General features: G+C 64.4%; 2 protein-coding genes across 3 annotated transcripts in view; one reads left to right on the forward strand and one right to left on the reverse strand.

The window, feature by feature from the left end:
- Positions 1–1725, forward strand: part of LOC138812995 (deformed epidermal autoregulatory factor 1 homolog) — a 35586-nt gene extending 33861 nt beyond the window's left edge. For both annotated transcript variants that reach the window (XM_070001235.1, XM_070001234.1), the window contains exon 12: positions 1293–1725. In XM_070001235.1, coding sequence (XP_069857336.1) covers positions 1293–1397 — 105 coding nt within the window. In that variant the 3' untranslated portion in view covers positions 1398–1725. The remainder of the gene's footprint in view (positions 1–1292) is intronic.
- Positions 1726–4693: 2968 nt separating this feature from the next.
- LOC138812979 (D(4) dopamine receptor-like) lies at positions 4694–12724 on the reverse strand. The gene is made up of 4 exons (XM_070001220.1): positions 12646–12724; positions 8940–9052; positions 7200–7756; positions 4694–5573 (listed from the first exon to the last, which is right to left on the reverse strand). The coding sequence occupies exons 2-4, from the start codon at positions 9002–9004 to the stop codon at positions 5371–5373; spliced, it is 825 nt and encodes a 274-aa protein (XP_069857321.1). The 5' UTR covers positions 9005–9052; positions 12646–12724; the 3' UTR covers positions 4694–5370.
- Positions 12725–16713: the final 3989 nt, after the last annotated feature.

Below are 16713 nucleotides of genomic sequence, written 5' to 3' on the forward strand. Positions count from 1 at the left end.
ACCGTCACAAGGAGCAGATCACACCAGTCACACCTTCACAAGGAGCAGATCACACAGTCACACCTTCACAAGGAGCAGATCACACAGTCACACCTTCACAAGGAGCAGATCACACACAGTCACACTGTTACAAGGAGCAGATCACACACAGTCACACCTTCACAAGGAGCAGATCACACCAGTCACACCGTCACAAGGAGCAGAACACACAGTCACACCGTTACAAGGAGCAGATCACACCAGTCACACCTTCACAAGGAGCAGATCACACCAGTCACACCTTCACAAGGAGCAGATCACACACAGTCACACCTTCACAAGGAGCAGATCACACACAGTCACACCTTCACAAGGAGCAGATCACACAGTCACACCTTCACAAGGAGCAGATCACACAGTCACACCTTCACAAGGAGCAGATCACACCAGTCACACCGTTACAAGGAGCAGATCACACACAGTCACCTTCACAAGGAGCAGATCACACAGTCACACCGTTACAAGGAGCAGATCACACAGTCACACCGTTACAAGGAGCAGATCACACAGTCACACCGTTACAAGGAGCAGATCACACCGTCACAAGGAGCAGATCACACCAGTCACACCGCCACGTACAGGCGTGGTTCCTGCTTGCCTAGTTTTTGGTGGTTGTTTCCCCCAGTACTGGGATTTGAACTCGGGGCCTCACACTCTCACTCCACTTTTTGCTCATGACTAGCACTCCACATTTGAGTAATACTTTTAGTTCTGCCTTTTTGCTTATTAACTGGAGATGTGTCTCATACAAATTTGTCTGCCTGGGATGACTTCACATCTCAGTCCTCAGATCTCCTGAGCAGCTAGGGTTATAGGCATGGCCACTGGTGCCGAGCTCACCTGTCACTTTTGAGATATGATCTCTCTTCTTACCCAAGCCCAGTCCCTGCCCTCTGCCCTTCCACTTTGGACTTCCTGTTGTTGCAGGAAGGGCAACTGTGTGCCACCACATCCACCCAGCTTAATTTCTTTGTTTAAATTCCCAACAGCAGAAAAAACTCGTTGAAGGATAAGGGCTCCAGCTTAGTGGAAGAGAGCCTGCGTGGCGTGCAAAGGCTGTGGGCCCAAGCTCTGTCTGAACTGAGACCTGCTGGGAGGGGAAGTCGGCTCCTGGGTCTGGGACTCCGCGTGGGGAGGGCTTCCTTCACAGGCAGAGCCTCTGGAGGGCGGGGAGGGCTGGGGCCCTGCTCAGGCCCACCTGTGTCCTGCTTCCTCCGTGGCCCTCCTCGTCACATGGGTTTGTTTCCTTTCAGGACTGGAAAGACCACCAGCACATATGTGGCCAGTCCACTTCAGTCACTGTCCAGGCAGACGAAGTCCACGTGGAGGAGAGTGTGATTGAGAAGGTCACTGTGTGACCCAGGCTCCTCCCTGCACCGCGTCCCAGGTCAGGACTCCCCGAGGCTGGGGAAGGCCCTGGGAAGGCAAAGAAACTTGCTGGACAAGTAATGAACAGATTGAGTGGCTGCGTCCTTGGACATGAACTCCCAACCAGAGACTTGGGAAATACGCGTGTCACCGTGCCCTTGGCATTGAACTACCATGGAGACCTGAGGAGTGTTGGTGGCGCTGTGGCCCCGGGTCCTCGCCCAGCCCGGTGCTCTTTCATCCCTTGTGCGTCAGTGTGTCTACATACATGTGTGTCTGTCGATAGAGTTGTAAATAAAGTCCCCACCCACCCCGTCAGTCAACTCAGCCCTGGGACCTGAGTCACACACACAGTGCTCCAAGGCCCTCCTGATCACCCAGACGGCACGCTCCACCTGTCCGGCGCCACGGCGCCCTCGTGTGGGGCGGGGGCCTCTGCAGTGACGGGGGTGTCACCTTCACCTCCTCAGCCAGCACTTGACACAGGCGCATTGTAACTCTGAGGACGCGCCCCACGGTCTGTCTTTGAGCAGAAATGGTCCTGTGAGGGTGTTGTGTCCACTTAGTGATGGAGCCAGCTCCTCTTCTCCTGCAGCCCTGGCCTGAGGTGCTCAGAGGACTCTCAGAAGGTGCCAGAGCAGCCTGTGTCCTGCAGTGAAATGTCCAGCTTGCTGATTTGAGCTTCCGCATGCAAAGTCCTGGTCGTCTTTTGTCTACTTCCTTCCTGTGATGCAGCTCTGTGCAAGCTGGCTTCCAGGGCTCACCTCGCATGTTTGGATATGACCTGGAACAGCCCTGGAAAAATACCTTCCTCCACCATTGACTAGGAGAGCTGCCAGATGGCCGCTGATATTTCAGAGGCTTTTTCATGTTTTGGGAAGTAGTCTTATGACCCGGTCCCATCCCCTTGCTCTCAAATCCAGAGGCTCCTCTGGGCGTGGAGAGGAGGTGCAGGCTCCATGAGGGCCTGGAGGAAGAGGCTTGGCCTTGCCCAGTAAGTTTTGGATGTCTTAAAAATGGTGATTCTAAAGCCAGGCACCGGTGGCTCATGCCTGTAATCCTACTATTCATGAGGTTGAGATCTGAGGATCGCAGGTAAAGCCAGCCCAGGCAGGAAAGTCCATAAGACTCTTATCTCCAATAAACCACCAGAAAAAAAAACAGAAGTGGTGCTGTGGCTCAAGAGGTAGATGGTTTGCCTTCAGCCAAAGAGCTGAGGGACAGCATCTAGGCCCAGAATTCAAGCCCCATGACCCACAAAAAAATGGTGATTCTAATCCAGGCCCTGGTGTCTCACACCTGTAATTCTAGCTTCTCAGGAGTCAGATGTGAGGATTGCAGTTCAAAGCCAGCCTGAGCAGGAAAGTCAGTGAGACTCTTATCTCCAATTAACCACTGGAAAACCAGCTGTGGCATTGTGGCTCGAGAGGTACAATGCTCACCTTAAACTGAAGAGCTGAGGACAGCACCCAGGCCCAGAGCTCAAGCCCCACAACTGATTTTAAAAAATAAAATTAGGGGCTGGGAAAGTGGCTCAGTGGTAGAGCACTTGCCTTGCATGCACGAAGCCCTGGGTTCGATTCCTCAGCACCACATAAGAAAAAAGAAAAAAGCCGGAAGTGGCGCTGTGGCTCAAGTGCTAGAGCGCTTGCCTTGAGTTGAAGAGCTGAGGGACAGCGCCCAGGCCCAGAGTTCAGGCCCCACAACCGGACCCCCCCACACACACCCAAAAAAAAAAAAATTAAAAAATAGTGATTCTAGCCAGGCACTGGTGGCTCACACCTGGAATCCTATTCAGGAGGCTAAGAAAGATCTGAAGATCACAGTTCAATCCAGGAAGGAAAAAAATCTATGAGATTCTGATCTCCAATTAACTACTAAAAAGCAGGACTGGAGCTTTGGTTCAAGTGGTAGAGCACCAGCTTTGAGTCTAGGCTCTTAGGTCAAGCCCCAGAACCAGCACAAAAACAAAAGCTATAGTGATTCCAACATTAGCCTCTAAAGCAGTGTCTCTGAGATATATGTTTACCAGGTTCATACCATGACGTGCTAAAAAAAATTCAGCCTGCCAGACACAGTGACTCATAATCCTTCACATTTGTGTAACAGAGATGAAAGAGGGTGTGGTACTGTGTACCTGTCACCCTGGCCACGTAAGTAGCTGAGGTGGGAGGACTGTGCTAAGGCCACTCTCAGAAATAAGATCCTGTCTGAAAATAACCTGAAAGTACAAAAGGGCTGGGCATAGGGCTGTAGTGGTAGTGCTCGGCCTTGAGCTCAAATCCCATGCCACAAAAGTTCACACACACACACAAATTCGGCCTCTCTCCTGTACCAAGCTAGTTCACATGCCTACCAGAAGGTTCTCCTGTGGCTGGAAGAGCCCTGTAGTTTTAGGAAACAGTAGAGTGGGGAGCCAGTGTCAGAAGAGCATATGAACCCAAAAGCCTTGGATTCTTGGGACTCCCTGCCTGCTCTCCCAGCTTTCCACAGCCAGCCGGGCAGGCTCTGAGCCTCTGTGGTGTTTCCCCACCAAGTAAGTCCTCATAGTCACACCGTGAATTTCTGCCAGAGTGGCCCTGGCACTCCTTCATGCTGACCCTGCTCCCAGAAGCCATCTCTGGGGACAGAAGGCCACTGTTCAACAAGGACTTTCCTCTTGGCCCTGTCCAGCCCGCCAGGACTCCAATTGAGTAGAGCTGAGTTTGTCTGCTAGGGTTCAAAGCCTTACAGCCACAGAGATGAAGGGACAAAGGGGTGGGGGCCGGCAAATTCTGTACCCCAACTCCTTGAACCTGGACTCGTCCAGGTTATTGCTGATCAGAAAGCAGCCTTTATATGGGCCTGGGAAGTTGGCTCAGTGGTAGAGCGCTTGCCTTGCATGCATGAGGCCCTGGGTTCAATTCCCCAGCACCACACAAGATAAAAGGAAAAAAGCCGGAAGTAGCGCTGTGGCTCAAGTGGTAGAGTGCTAGCCTTGAGCTGAAGAGCTGAGGGACAGCGCCCAGGCCCAGAGTTCAGGCCCCACGACCGGACCCCCCCCCAAAAAAAAAAGCCTTCAGAAGGCATGCAGAGTCCGTGCCTCCAGGGTGGCATGTGAGAGCATCCCAGAACACCAGCATGGGTGATGGGTGTTGGGGCCATGGCACCATCAGGCCCCTGGCATTGCTCTCCCGTCGTCGTCTTTGAAGGAGAAGCTTGGGGGTCTTGTGGGTGTTGGGTGTCTCCACCCAGTGAGGCTTGTGGTCACCCTTGATTTTTGAGGAGCCTCTCACTCACAGGAGTCTTTGCCTTTATTTTTGTCTGCAGAGCTGTTCAACAGGCATGGTCAAGGCTGGGCCCCGCTGGTGCCCTCAGCTCCCCAGGGACAAAGCTCCAGAGAGCCCTAGCTCCCACCGCCCCCAGGCCCTGTGCGGCCGGGGACACACCCACCCCGGGAAAGACAGGCACTCCAGACCCGGTCGGCTCCCTGAGGGGAATTCTGGAGGCTTCCCGGAGGAGGTGGCTGCGCATCACCAGCCGGGGCTGGGGGGAGGGTGGCGGCCCTGGCCGCCCTGGGTACTGAGACTGTGCCTACAGCTCCAGAACCCAGAGCCCGGGATTTCCCAGTCTTGAGAACACACACACCAGTGCCCGCTGTGGCTGGGGCAACCTCCACAGCAAAGCTCCCAGCAGGGCGCTGACAGGACGGAAGAAGCAGCCGGGTTGGGAGCAGGGGAGCCGTCCGCGCCCGGGCAGGGCGGTCGGGGCCCTCGGGCCTCCCTCCTGCCCTAGGCCTGGGCCTCTCCTGACTGCCCTCCGCCCGAGCCCACTTTGCCTGGGCCTTCGGGAAGGGGCTGGCCGCGCGGGCCCTCGTGGCCCGGGAGCCCAGCACTGCCCTCGGGGCCAGCGGACAGCGTCCCCAGAGGGAGAAAGGGATCCCCCGACCCGGGGCCGACCCGGGGGCGCCGGTGGCTCAGCGGCTCAGCAGCAGAGGCGCAGGGCCTTCCGGAAGACGTTGCGGAACTCGGCATTGAAGACGGTGTAAATCAGCGGGTTGAGGGCGCTGTTGACGTAGCCCAGCCAGGTGACTGCGCTGACCAGCCGCGGAGGCACGGAGCAGGAGGGACACAGCGCCCGCGTGATGTGCACCACGAAGAAGGGCGTCCAGCACACCAGGAAGACGCCTGGGGACCAGGCCGTGAGCGGCGCGCGCCGGGCCGCCCGCCCGCCAGCCCGCCCGCCCGGCCACCACCCGGGCTCCTCCCCTCCACGGCCCCGCCCCACCACCCGGGCTCCTCCCCTCCACGGCCCCGCCCCACCACCCGGGCTCCTCCCCTCCACGGCCCCGCCCCACCACCCGGGCTCCTCCCCCACAGCCCCGCCCCACCACCCGACTCCTCCCCCACGGCCCCGCCCCACCACCCGGGCTCCTCCCCTCCACGGCCCCGCCCCACCACCCGGGCTCCTCCCCTCCACGGCCACGCCCCACCACCCGGGCTCCTCCCCCACGGCCCCGCCCCACCACCCGGGCTCCTCCCCTCCACGGCCCCGCCCCACCACCCGGGCTCCTCCCCTCCACGGCCCCGCCCCACCACCCGGGCTCCTCCCCTCCACGGCCACGCCCCACCACCCGACTCCTCCCCTCCACGGCCCCGCCCCACCACCCGGGCTCCTCCCCTCCACGGCCACGCCCCACCACCCGACTCCTCCCCTCCACGGCCACGCCCCACCACCCGACTCCTCCCCCCACGGCCCCGCCCCACCACCCGACTCCTCCCCTCCACGGCCCCGCCCCACCACCCGGGCTCCTCCCCTCCACGGCCCCGCCCCACCACCCGGGCTCCTCCCCTCCACGGCCCCGCCCCACCACCCGGGCTCCTCCCCTCCACGGCCCCACCCCACCACCCGGGCTCCTCCCCTCCACGGCCCCGCCCCACCACCCGACTCCTCCCCCACGGCCCCGCCCACTCTGCACCTGTCACCCCGGCTCCTCCCCTCCATGGCCCCGCCCGCCCACCCTCTGCACCTGTCACCCGGCTCCTCCCCTCCACGGCCCCGCCCACCCTCATCACCTGTCACCCGGGCTCCTCCCTTCCACGGCCCCGCCCACCCTCTGCACCTGTCACCCGGGCTCCTCCCCTCCACGGCCCCGCCCACCCTCTGCACCTGTCACCCGGGCTCCTCCCCTCCACGGCCCCACCCACTCCGCACCTGTCACGCGGCTCCTCCCCTTCACGGCCCCGCCCCACCACCCTGGCTCCTCCCCTCCGCGGCCACGCCCACCCTCCAGCTCCTCCCCTCCACGGCCCCGCCCACCCTCTGCACCTGTCACGCGGCTCCTCCCCTCCGCGGCCACACCCACCCCATCCAGCTCCTCCCCTCCACGGCCCCGCCCCACCACCCTGGCTCCTCCCCTCCGCGGCCACGCCCACCCTCCAGCTCCTCCCCTCCACGGCCCCGCCCACCCTCTGCACCTGTCACGCGGCTCCTCCCCTCCGCGGCCACACCCACCCCATCCAGCTCCTCCCCTCCACGGCCCCGCCCCACCACCCTGGCTCCTCCCCTCCGCGGCCACGCCCACCCTCCAGCTCCTCCCCTCCACGGCCCCGCCCACCCTCTGCACCTGTCACGCGGCTCCTCCCCTCCGCGGCCACACCCACCCCATCCAGCTCCTCCCCTCCACGGCCCCGCCCCACCACCCGACTCCTCCCCCACGGCCCCGCCCCACCACCCGGGCTCCTCCCCTCCGCGGCCACGCCCACCCCTCCAGCTCCTCCCCTCCACGGCCCCGCCCCAGGGCGGGAACCCACCGACGACCACTGGCAGGACTCTCATGGCCTTGCGCTCCCGGCTCGTGATCTTGGGGCGCGTCCTCCGCCAGGAAGGCGTCCGGGACTCGTGGGGGAGCGCCGCCTCGGGGTCGGCGTCGGGAGCCTGATCTTCGGGGCAGCAGGGGCTCTCGGGGAGGCCCGGCTCGGGGGACGGGCTCTCGGGGAGGCCCGGCTCCGGGGGCGCGCCGTCGGGGGCGCGGGGGTCCTGCGGGGGCCCGGGGCCGCTGGGCCGGCGGGGCGCGCGGCCGTGCAGCTTGGCGCGCCGGGCGGCGCCCCAGCGGCGCAGGCCTCGGAAGGTGGCCCAGTAGAGCAGCAGCATGAGCGGGCAGGGCAGGAAGAAGGAGCACACGGACGAGTAGACCACGTAGTCGCGGTCCTCCAGGCGGCACACCGCGGGGTCCCGGCCGCGCACGTCGTTGAGGCCGCACAGCACGGGCGCCGCCACGGCCGCCGCGAGCAGCCACGTGGCTGCGATGAGCAGCAGCTGGCGCCGTCCCTGGCGGTGGTAGCGCAGCGGCACGGCCACGGCCACGAACCTGCGGGCGGGCGCGGCGGGCGCGGCGGGGCGGGCGCGGTGAGGACGCGGAGGCGGCGGCGGCGCCCACTCTCTCCCGGCTGGCCTCCCCTCCCGCGCTCACTGTCCCGCGCTCCCCTCCCCGACTCCCCGACCCCGCGCTCCCCTCCCCGTCCCCGCGCTCCCCTCCCCGACTCCCCGACCCCGCGCTCCCCTCCCCGTCCCCGCGCTCCCCTCCCCGTCCCCGCGCTCCCCTCCCCGTCCCCGCGCTCCCCTCCCCGACTCCCCGACCCCGCGCTCCCCTCCCCGTCCCCGCGCTCCCCTCCCCGTCCCCGCGCTCCCCTCCCCGACTCCCCGTCCCCGCGCTCCCCTCCCCGTCACCGCGCTCCCCGTCCCCGCGCTCCCCTCCCCGTCCCCGCGCTCCCCTCCCCGTCCCCGCGCTCCCCTCCCCGACTCCCCGACCCCGCGCTCCCCTCCCCGTCCCCGCGCTCCCCTCCCCGTCCCCGCGCTCCCCTCCCCGTCCCCGCCCTCCCCGTCCCCGCGCTCCCCTCCCCGTCCCCGCCCTCCCCTCCCCGTCCCCGCCCTCCCCTCCCCGTCCCCGCGCTCCCCTCCCCGACTCCCCGTCCCCGCCCTCCCCGTCCCCGCGCTCCCCTCCCCGTCCCCGCGCTCCCCTCCCCGTCCCCGCGCTCCCCTCCCCGTCCCCGCCCTCCCCTCCCCGTCCCCGCGCTCCCCTCCCCGACTCCCCGTCCCCGCCCTCCCCGTCCCCGCGCTCCCCTCCCCGACTCCCCGTCCCCGCCCTCCCCTCCCCGTCCCCGCGCTCCCCTCCCCGTCCCCGACCCCGCGCTCCCCTCCCCGTCCCCGCGCTCCCCTCCCCGTCCCCGCGCTCCCCTCCCCGACTCCCCGTCCCCGCGCTCCCCTCCCCGACTCCCCGTCCCCGCGCTCCCCTCCCCGTCCCCGCGCTCCCCTCCCCGTCCCCGCCCTCCCCGTCCCCGCGCTCCCCTCCCCGTCCCCGCGCTCCCCTCCCCGTCCCCGACCCCGCGCTCCCCTCCCCGTCCCCGCGCTCCCCTCCCCGTCCCCGCGCTCCCCTCCCCGTCCCCGCCCTCCCCGTCCCCGCGCTCCCCTCCCCGTCCCCGCGCTCCCCTCCCCGTCCCCGCGCTCCCCTCCCCGTCCCCGCGCTCCCCTCCCCGTCCCCCGCGCGCGCTCACCTGTCCACGCTGATGGCGCACAGGTTGAAGATGGAGGCCGTGCACAGCAGGACGTCCATGGCCATGAGCGCGTCACAGAGGCGCGGACTGAGCAGCCACACTCCGCCCTGCACCTGCGCGGACGCGGGGCTCGCGGGACCGGACTGCGGGCCGGGGAGGGGCCCGGCGCCCCCGCGCCCGGGAGGGTCGGACCTCGGGTGTGGCCCTGCCCACAGCCTTCCTGCTGGAGCCGCTCCTCCTCCTCAGCTCCTCCTCCTCCTCAGCTCCTCCACCTCAGCTCCTCCTCCACCTCAGCTCCTCCACCTCAGCTCCTCCTCCACCTCAGCTCCTCCACCTCAGCTCCTCCTCCACCTCAGCTCCTCCTCCTCAGCTCCTCCTCCTCAGCTCCTCCTCCACCTCAGCTCCTCCTCCTCAGCTCCTCCACCTCAGCTCCTCCTCCACCTCAGCTCCTCCACCTCAGCTCCTCCTCCACCTCAGCTCCTCCTCCTCAGCTCCTCCTCCACCTCAGCTCCTCCACCTCAGCTCCTCCTCCTCAGCTCCTCCTCCTCAGCTCCTCCTCCTCAGCTCCTCCTCCTCAGCTCCTCCACCTCAGCTCCTCCTCCTCAGCTCCTCCTCCTCAGCTCCTCCTCCTCAGCTCCTCCACCTCAGCTCCTCCACCTCAGCTCCTCCTCCTCAGCTCCTCCTCCTCAGCTCCTCCTCAGCTCCTCCACCTCAGCTCCTCCTCCACCTCAGCTCCTCCTCCTCAGCTCCTCCACCTCAGCTCCTCCTCCACCTCAGCTCCTCCACCTCAGCTCCTCCTCCACCTCAGCTCCTCCTCCTCAGCTCCTCCTCCACCTCAGCTCCTCCACCTCAGCTCCTCCTCCTCAGCTCCTCCTCCTCAGCTCCTCCTCCTCAGCTCCTCCTCAGCTCCTCCACCTCAGCTCCTCCTCCACCTCAGCTCCTCCACCTCAGCTCCTCCTCCACCTCAGCTCCTCCTCCTCAGCTCCTCCACCTCAGCTCCTCCTCCACCTCAGCTCCTCCTCCTCAGCTCCTCCTCCTCAGCTCCTCCTCAGCTCCTCCACCTCAGCTCCTCCTCCTCAGCTCCTCCACCTCAGCTCCTCCTCCACCTCAGCTCCTCCTCCTCAGCTCCTCCACCTCAGCTCCTCCTCCTCAGCTCCTCCACCTCAGCTCCTCCTCCTCAGCTCCTCCTCCACCTCAGCTCCTCCACCTCAGCTCCTCCTCCTCCTCAGCTCCTCCTCCTCCTCAGCTCCTCCTCCTCAGCTCCTCCACCTCAGCTCCTCCTCCTCAGCTCCTCCTCAGCTCCTCCTCAGCTCCTCCACCTCAGCTCCTCCTCCACCTCAGCTCCTCTTCCTCAGCTCCTCCTCCTCAGCTCCTCCTCCACCTCAGCTCCTCCTCCTCAGCTCCTCCTCCTCAGCTCCTCCACCTCAGCTCCTCCTCCTCAGCTCCTCCTCCACCTCAGATCCTCCACCTCAGCTCCTCCACCTCAGCTCCTCCTCCTCAGCTCCTCCTCCACCTCAGCTCCTCCTCCTCCTCAGCTCCTCCTCCACCTCAGCTCCTCCTCCTCAGCTCCTCCTCCTCAGCTCCTCCTCCTCCTCAGCTCCTCCACCTCAGCTCCTCCTCCACCTCAGCTCCTCCACCTCAGCTCCTCCTCCACCTCAGCTCCTCCTACTCAGCTCCTCCTCCTCAGCTCCTCCTCCACCTCAGCTCCTCCACCTCAGCTCCTCCTCCACCTCAGCTCCTCCTCCTCAGCTCCTCCTCCACCTCAGCTCCTCCTCCTCAGCTCCTCCTCCTCCTCAGCTCCTCCACCTCAGCTCCTCCTCCTCAGCTCCTCCTCCTCCTCAGCTCCTCCTCCTCAGCTCCTCCTCCTCCTCAGCTCCTCCTCCACCTCAGCTCCTCCTCCACCTCAGCTCCTCCTCCACCTCAGCTCCTCCTCCTCAGCTCCTCCTCCTCCTCAGCTCCTCCACATCAGCTCCTCCTCCACCTCAGCTCCTCCACCTCAGCTCCTCCTCCACCTCAGCTCCTCCACCTCAGCTCCTCCTCCACCTCAGCTCCTCCTCCTCCTCAGCTCCTCCTCCTCAGCTCCTCCTCCACCTCAGCTCCTCCTCCACCTCAGCTCGTCCTCCTCAGCTCCTCCTCCTCAGCTCCTCCACCTCAGCTCCTCCTCCTCAGCTCCTCCTCCTCAGCTCCTCCTCCTCCTCAGCTCCTCCTCCACCTCAGCTCCTCCTCCTCAGCTCCTCCACCTCAGCTCCTCCTCCTCCTCAGCTCCTCCTCCTCAGCTCCTCCTCCTCCTCAGCTCCTCCACCTCAGCTCCTCCTCCTCAGCTCCTCCTCCTCCTCAGCTCCTCCACCTCAGCTCCTCCTCCTCAGCTCCTCCTCCTCAGCTCCTCCTCCACCTCAGCTCCTCCACCTCAGCTCCTCCTCCTCCTCAGCTCCTCCTCCTCAGCTCCTCCTCCTCAGCTCCTCCTCCTCAGCTCCTCCTCCACCTCAGCTCCTCCACCTCAGCTCCTCCTCCTCCTCAGCTCCTCCACCTCAGCTCCTCCTCCTCAGCTCCTCCACCTCAGCTCCTCCTCCTCAGCTCCTCCTCCTCAGCTCCTCCACCTCAGCTCCTCCTCCACCTCAGCTCCTCCTCCTCCTCAGCTCCTCCTCCTCAGCTCCTCCTCCACCTCAGCTCCTCCTCCTCCTCAGCTCCTCCTCCTCAGCTCCTCCACCTCAGCTCCTCCTCCTCAGCTCCTCCTCCACCTCAGCTCCTCCTCCTCAGCTCCTCCACCTCAGCTCCTCCTCCTCAGCTCCTCCTCCTCCTCAGCTCCTCCTCCACCTCAGCTCCTCCTCCTCAGCTCCTCCACCTCAGCTCCTCCTCCTCCTCAGCTCCTCCTCCTCAGCTCCTCCTCCTCAGCTCCTCCTCCTCCTCAGCTCCTCCTCCTCAGCTCCTCCACCTCAGCTCCTCCACCTCAGCTCCTCCTCCTCAGCTCCTCCTCCTCCTCAGCTCCTCCTCCTCAGCTCCTCCTCCTCAGCCTGGCTCTCCCCCTGACCCGTGAGCTTTAGAATGCAAAGACCGCGGGCGGGATGGAGGCCCCGCGGTGGAGCGCTGGCCCCGCATGCATGCACGCACGCATGCATGCACGCACGCACGCAGTCCCGGGTTCGATTCCTCAGCTCCACAGACACGGAGGCAGCTGAGGCTCCGCTCAGGGAGGGCGCCGGCGCGGGGAGCTGAGGTGATCCGGAGCTTACCCCGCTCCGCGCGTCCGCTGGCCGCCGAGGTCAGCGCGGCCGCCGCCCCGACGCCCGGCCTAATCGGCTTTGCTGCGCGCAGCGCGGGGCGGAGGCGGCCCGGGGCGGAGGCGGCCCGGGGCGGGAGGCCGGGGCGGAGGCGGCCCGGGGCGGAGGCCGGGGCGGAGGCGGCCCGGGGGGGGAGGCCGGGTCGGAGGCCGGGGCGGAGGCCGGGGCGGAGGCGGCCCGGGGCGGAGGCCGGGGCGGGATGCCGGGGCGGAGGCCGGGGCGGAGGCCGGGGCGGAGGCCGGGGCGGAGGCCGGGGCGGAGGCCGGGGCGGAGGCGGCCCGGGGCGGGAGGCCGGGGCGGGAGGCCGGGGCGGGAGGCCGGGGCGGAGGCGGCCCGGGGCGGAGGCCGGGGCGGGAGGCCGGGGCGGAGGCCGGGGCGGAGGCCGGGGCCCGTCGGGGGACGCGGGGTCGGCCGCGCCGCCCGCTCACCTCGGAGTAGACGAAGAGCGGCAGCACCAGCAGCGCCAGCAGCAGGTCGGCGGCCGCCAGGCTCAGCACGAAGAAGTTGGTGGGCGTCCGCAGCGCGCGCTCCGCGGCCACGCTGGCGCACACCAGCGCGTTCCCCGCCAGCACGGCGGCGATCAGCACCACGCCGCCCGCCAGCGCCGCCGCGCCCGCCGCGCCCGCCGGCCCGCGCCCCGCCGGGGGCCCCGCGAGCCCCGCGCCCGCCGCGGCGCTGCGGTTCCCCATGGCCGCGCGGTGCCCCGGCCCCGGCCGGAGCCTGCCGCGCAAGCCCCGCCCCGCCCCGCCCCGGCCCGCACCCCGCCCGCAGCAGGCCCCGCCCTCCGCGCCAGGCCCGCGGGACGCCGCGCTGACCGCCCGCCCGCGGCGCCCCCCCCACTCCTGGCCCGCGGTGGCCCCCCACTCCTGGGCCGCGCTGACCGCCCGCCCGCGGCGCCCCCCCACTCCTGGGCCGCGCTGACCGCCCGCCCGCGGCGCCCCCCCACTCCTGGGCCGCGGCGCCCCCCCACTCCTGGGCCGCGGCGCCCCCCCACTCCTGGGCCGCGCTGACCGCCCGCCCGCGGTGCCCCCCCACTCCTGGCCCGCGGCGCCCCCCCACTCCTGGGCCGCGGCGCCCCCCCACTCCTGGGCCGCGGCGCCCCCCCACTCCTGGGCCGCGCTGCCCACTCCTGGGCCGCGGTGCCCCCCCACTCCTGGGCCGCGGTGCCCCCCCCCTCCCCACTCCTGGGCCCGCGGCTCCCCCCCCTCCCCTCCCCACTCCTGGGCCGCGGTGCCCCCCCACTCCTGGGCCGCGGTGCCCCCCCCCTCCCCCACTCCTGGGCCCGCGGCTCCCCCCCCCTCCCCACTCCTGGGCCGGCGGTGCCCCCCCCTCCCCCAACACACTCCTGGGCCGCGCTGACCGCCCGCCCGCGGCGCCCCCCCCACTCCTGGGCCGCGGCGCCCCCCCTCCCCACTCCTGGGCCGCGGTGCCCCCCCCTCCCCACTCCTGGGCCCGCGGCTCCCCCCCCCTCCCCACTCCTGGGCCGCGGTGCCCCCCCCCTCCCCACTCCTGGGCCGCGCTGACCGCCCGCCCGCGGCGCCCCCCCACTCCTGGGCCGCGGCGCCCCCCCTCCCCACTCCTGGGCCGCGGTGCCCCCCCCTCCCCACTCCTGGGCCGCGGCGCCCCCCTCCCCCGTCCTCCCCGTCCCCACCTCCAGCCCCCCCCCAGCCCCCCCCCAGCTCCCGCAGCGCAGCTCCCGCAGCACCGGCCCCTCCAGGGGCTTCAGTGGCCCTTAGTGACATCAGATCAGACTCAGCTCCGCGCCCTCCTCCCACAGGAGCTTCTGCCATGTGTGTGCTCTGTGTGTGTGTGCTGTGTGTGTGTGTGCTGTGTGTGTGCTGTGTGTGTGTGTGTGTGTGCTGTGTGTGTGTCCTGTGTGTGTGTGTGTGCTGTGTGTGCTGTGTGTGCTGTGTGTGCTGTGTGTGTGCTGTGTGTGTGCTGTGTGTGCTGTGTGTGTGTGTGTGTGTGCTGTGTGTGTGTCCTGTGTGTGTGTGTGTGCTGTGTGTGCTGTGTGTGTGTGTGTGCTGTGTGTGCTGTGTGTGTGCTGTGTGTGCTGTGTGTGCTGTGTGTGCTGTGTGTGCTGTGTGTGTGCTGTGTGTGTGCTGTGTGTGCTGTGTGTGTGCTGTGTGTGTGTGCTGTGTGTGTGCTGTGTGTGTGTGTGCTGTGTGTGTGCTGTGTGTGTGCTGTGTGTGTGTGTCCTGTGTGTGTGCTGTGTGTGTCTGCTGTGTGTCTGCTGTGTGTCTGCTGTGTGTCTGCTGTATGTCTGCTGTGTGTGTGTGTCTGCTGTGTGCTGTGTATGTGCTTCGTGTGTCTGCTGTGTGTGTGTGTCTGCTGTGTGTGTGTGTCTGCTGTGTGTGTCTGCTGTGTGTGTGTGTCTGCTGTGTGTGTGTGTCTGCTGTGTGTGTGTGTCTGCTGTGTGTGTCTGCTGTGTGTGTGTGTCTGCTGTGTGTGTCTGCTGTGTGTGTGTGTCTGCTGTGTGTGTGTGTCTGCTGTGTGTCTGTGTGTGTGTGTTTGCTGTGTGTCTGTTGTGTGTGTGTTTGCTGAAAACTGAAGTGGTGCTGTGGCTCAAGAGGTAGAGTGCTCTCCTTGAGCTAAAGAGTGCAGGGACAGCGCCCAGGCCCAGAGTTCAAGCCCCAGGACCGACCAAAAAAAAAACAAAAACACAAAAAAACAGATTTTATTGAGTGAAAAGTGCTGGCGTGCCAGGATCACCGCTGGAGCTGGCATCCCGGAAATGGCCCCAGTGCCAGCCCACATTGGGTTTTAAGCATTTTTGGCTAGGGCAGGGAAAGGGGGAGGTTGGGTGTTGATTTTAGCCAATGATTGTTGCAAGAAATTTGTACCTTAAGTTTAAATTTCCCGCCAAGGTTTTGCTGGCCAGAGGCAGGGAATAGAATAAAGGGTGGTAAAGGTTCAGCTGGGTTAGGGCTCCATTGTGCAGAAAACAGAAGCAGAGTTAGAGTTACAGAGTTACAGTTAGTTACTAGCTAAAATAGCTAGTTAGTTACCAGGGAAGTCATCCACAGAAAGCACGGTTACATTTTTTGTTTATTTGTTCTTCTTCTTCTTCCTTTTTTTTTTTTTTTGGTCGGTCATGGGACTTGAACTCTGGGCCTGGGCGCTGTCCCTCAGGTCTTCAGCTCAAGGTGAGTACTCTTCCACTTGACCCACAGCGTCACTTCCTGTTTTCTAGTGGTTTATTGGAGATAAGAGTCTCATGGACTTTCCTGCCTGGGCTGGCTTTGAACCACGATCTTCAGATCTCAGTCTCCTGAGTAGCTAGGATTACAGCATGAGTCACTGGCTCCCAGCTTACATTTATATCTTGAAATCATTCATTATTTATTTGTTTCAATCCAAGTCAAATATTATATTCCATTTTTACTTCCTCTACCATATCAGTTTGAAGCCAGCCTGGGAAGTAAAGTCCATGAGTCTCTTTCGTTCGTTCGTTCGTTGGTTCATTCGTTCCTTTCTACCTTCTTCCCCCCCCCCCCGCCCCTACCAAGGGGCTTGAATTTAGGACCTAGGCACTGTCACTGAGTTCTTTTGCTTAAGGTTAGTACTCTACCACTTGAGCAACAATGCCACTTCCAGTTTTCTGGTGGTTAAGTGGAGATGAGTCTCACAGCCTTTCTCACTTGAGCTGGCTTTGAACTATTATCCTCAGATCTCAGCCTCCAGAGAACCTAGGATTATAGGTGTGAGCCACCAGTAGCCAGTTTCTTGAACTCATCTCCAATTAACCACCAGAAAGCAGAAGTGGCACTGTGGCTCAAGGTAGTAGAGCGCTAGCCTTGGGCAAAAGAGCTTAGGGACAACACTCGGGCCCTGAGTTCAAGTTCCATAACTCACACACACAAAAAAAAATTTAAAAATTAGCCAGGTGCTGGTTGCTCATATCTGCAATTCTAGCTACTCAGGAGGCTGAGGTCTGAGGATATAGGGTCAAAGCCAGCCTGGACAGGAAAGTCCAGGAGACTCTTATCTCTAATTAACCAACAACCAGAGAAAAAGCTGGAAGTAGTACTGTGGCTCAAGTGGTAGAGTACCAGCCTTGAGTCAAGAAAGCTAAGTGACAATGCCTAGTCCCTGAATTCAAGTCCCAGTTTTGTTTGTTTGTTTGTTTTTGTCGGTCCTGGGGCTTGAACTCTGGGCCTGAACACTGTCCCTCAGCTCTTCAGCTCAAGGCTAGTGCTCTACCACTGGAGCTATAACACCACTTCCGGTTTTCTGGTGGTTTATTGGAGATAAGAGTTTCATGGACTTTCCTGCCCAGGCTGACTTTGAACCATGATCCTCAGATCTCAGCCTCCTGAGTAGCTAGGATGACAGGCGTGAGCCATGGGTGCTCGGCTTCAAGTCCCAGTTCTGATAGCACAATTTTTTTTTAACTTCTAATCACAGAATGGAAGAAAACACAAGCAAACCAGCAAATTATAAATCCAGCATTTGCTGGATATATGTGTGTGTGCACGCACACACACACACACACA

Source organism: Dipodomys merriami, unplaced genomic scaffold (genome assembly GCF_024711535.1).
Source record: "Dipodomys merriami isolate MVZ:Mamm:240054 unplaced genomic scaffold, mDipMer1.0.p SCAF_574, whole genome shotgun sequence".
Taxonomy (NCBI): Eukaryota; Metazoa; Chordata; class Mammalia; order Rodentia; family Heteromyidae; genus Dipodomys; species Dipodomys merriami.

Excerpts from the sequence above, each read along its gene's own strand:
- LOC138812979 (XM_070001220.1), bottom strand. The coding sequence starts at position 9,004 with ATGGCCATGGACGTCCTGCTGTGCACGGCCTCCATCTTCAACCTGTGC. Across the intron at positions 7,757-8,939 it reads TGCGCCATCAGCGTGGACAG|GTTCGTGGCCGTGGCCGTGC; the intron begins GTGAGCGCGCGC and ends GCCCGCCCGCAG. Across the intron at positions 5,574-7,199 it reads AGTCCTGCCAGTGGTCGTCG|GCGTCTTCCTGGTGTGCTGG; the intron begins GTGGGTTCCCGC and ends CCTGGTCCCCAG.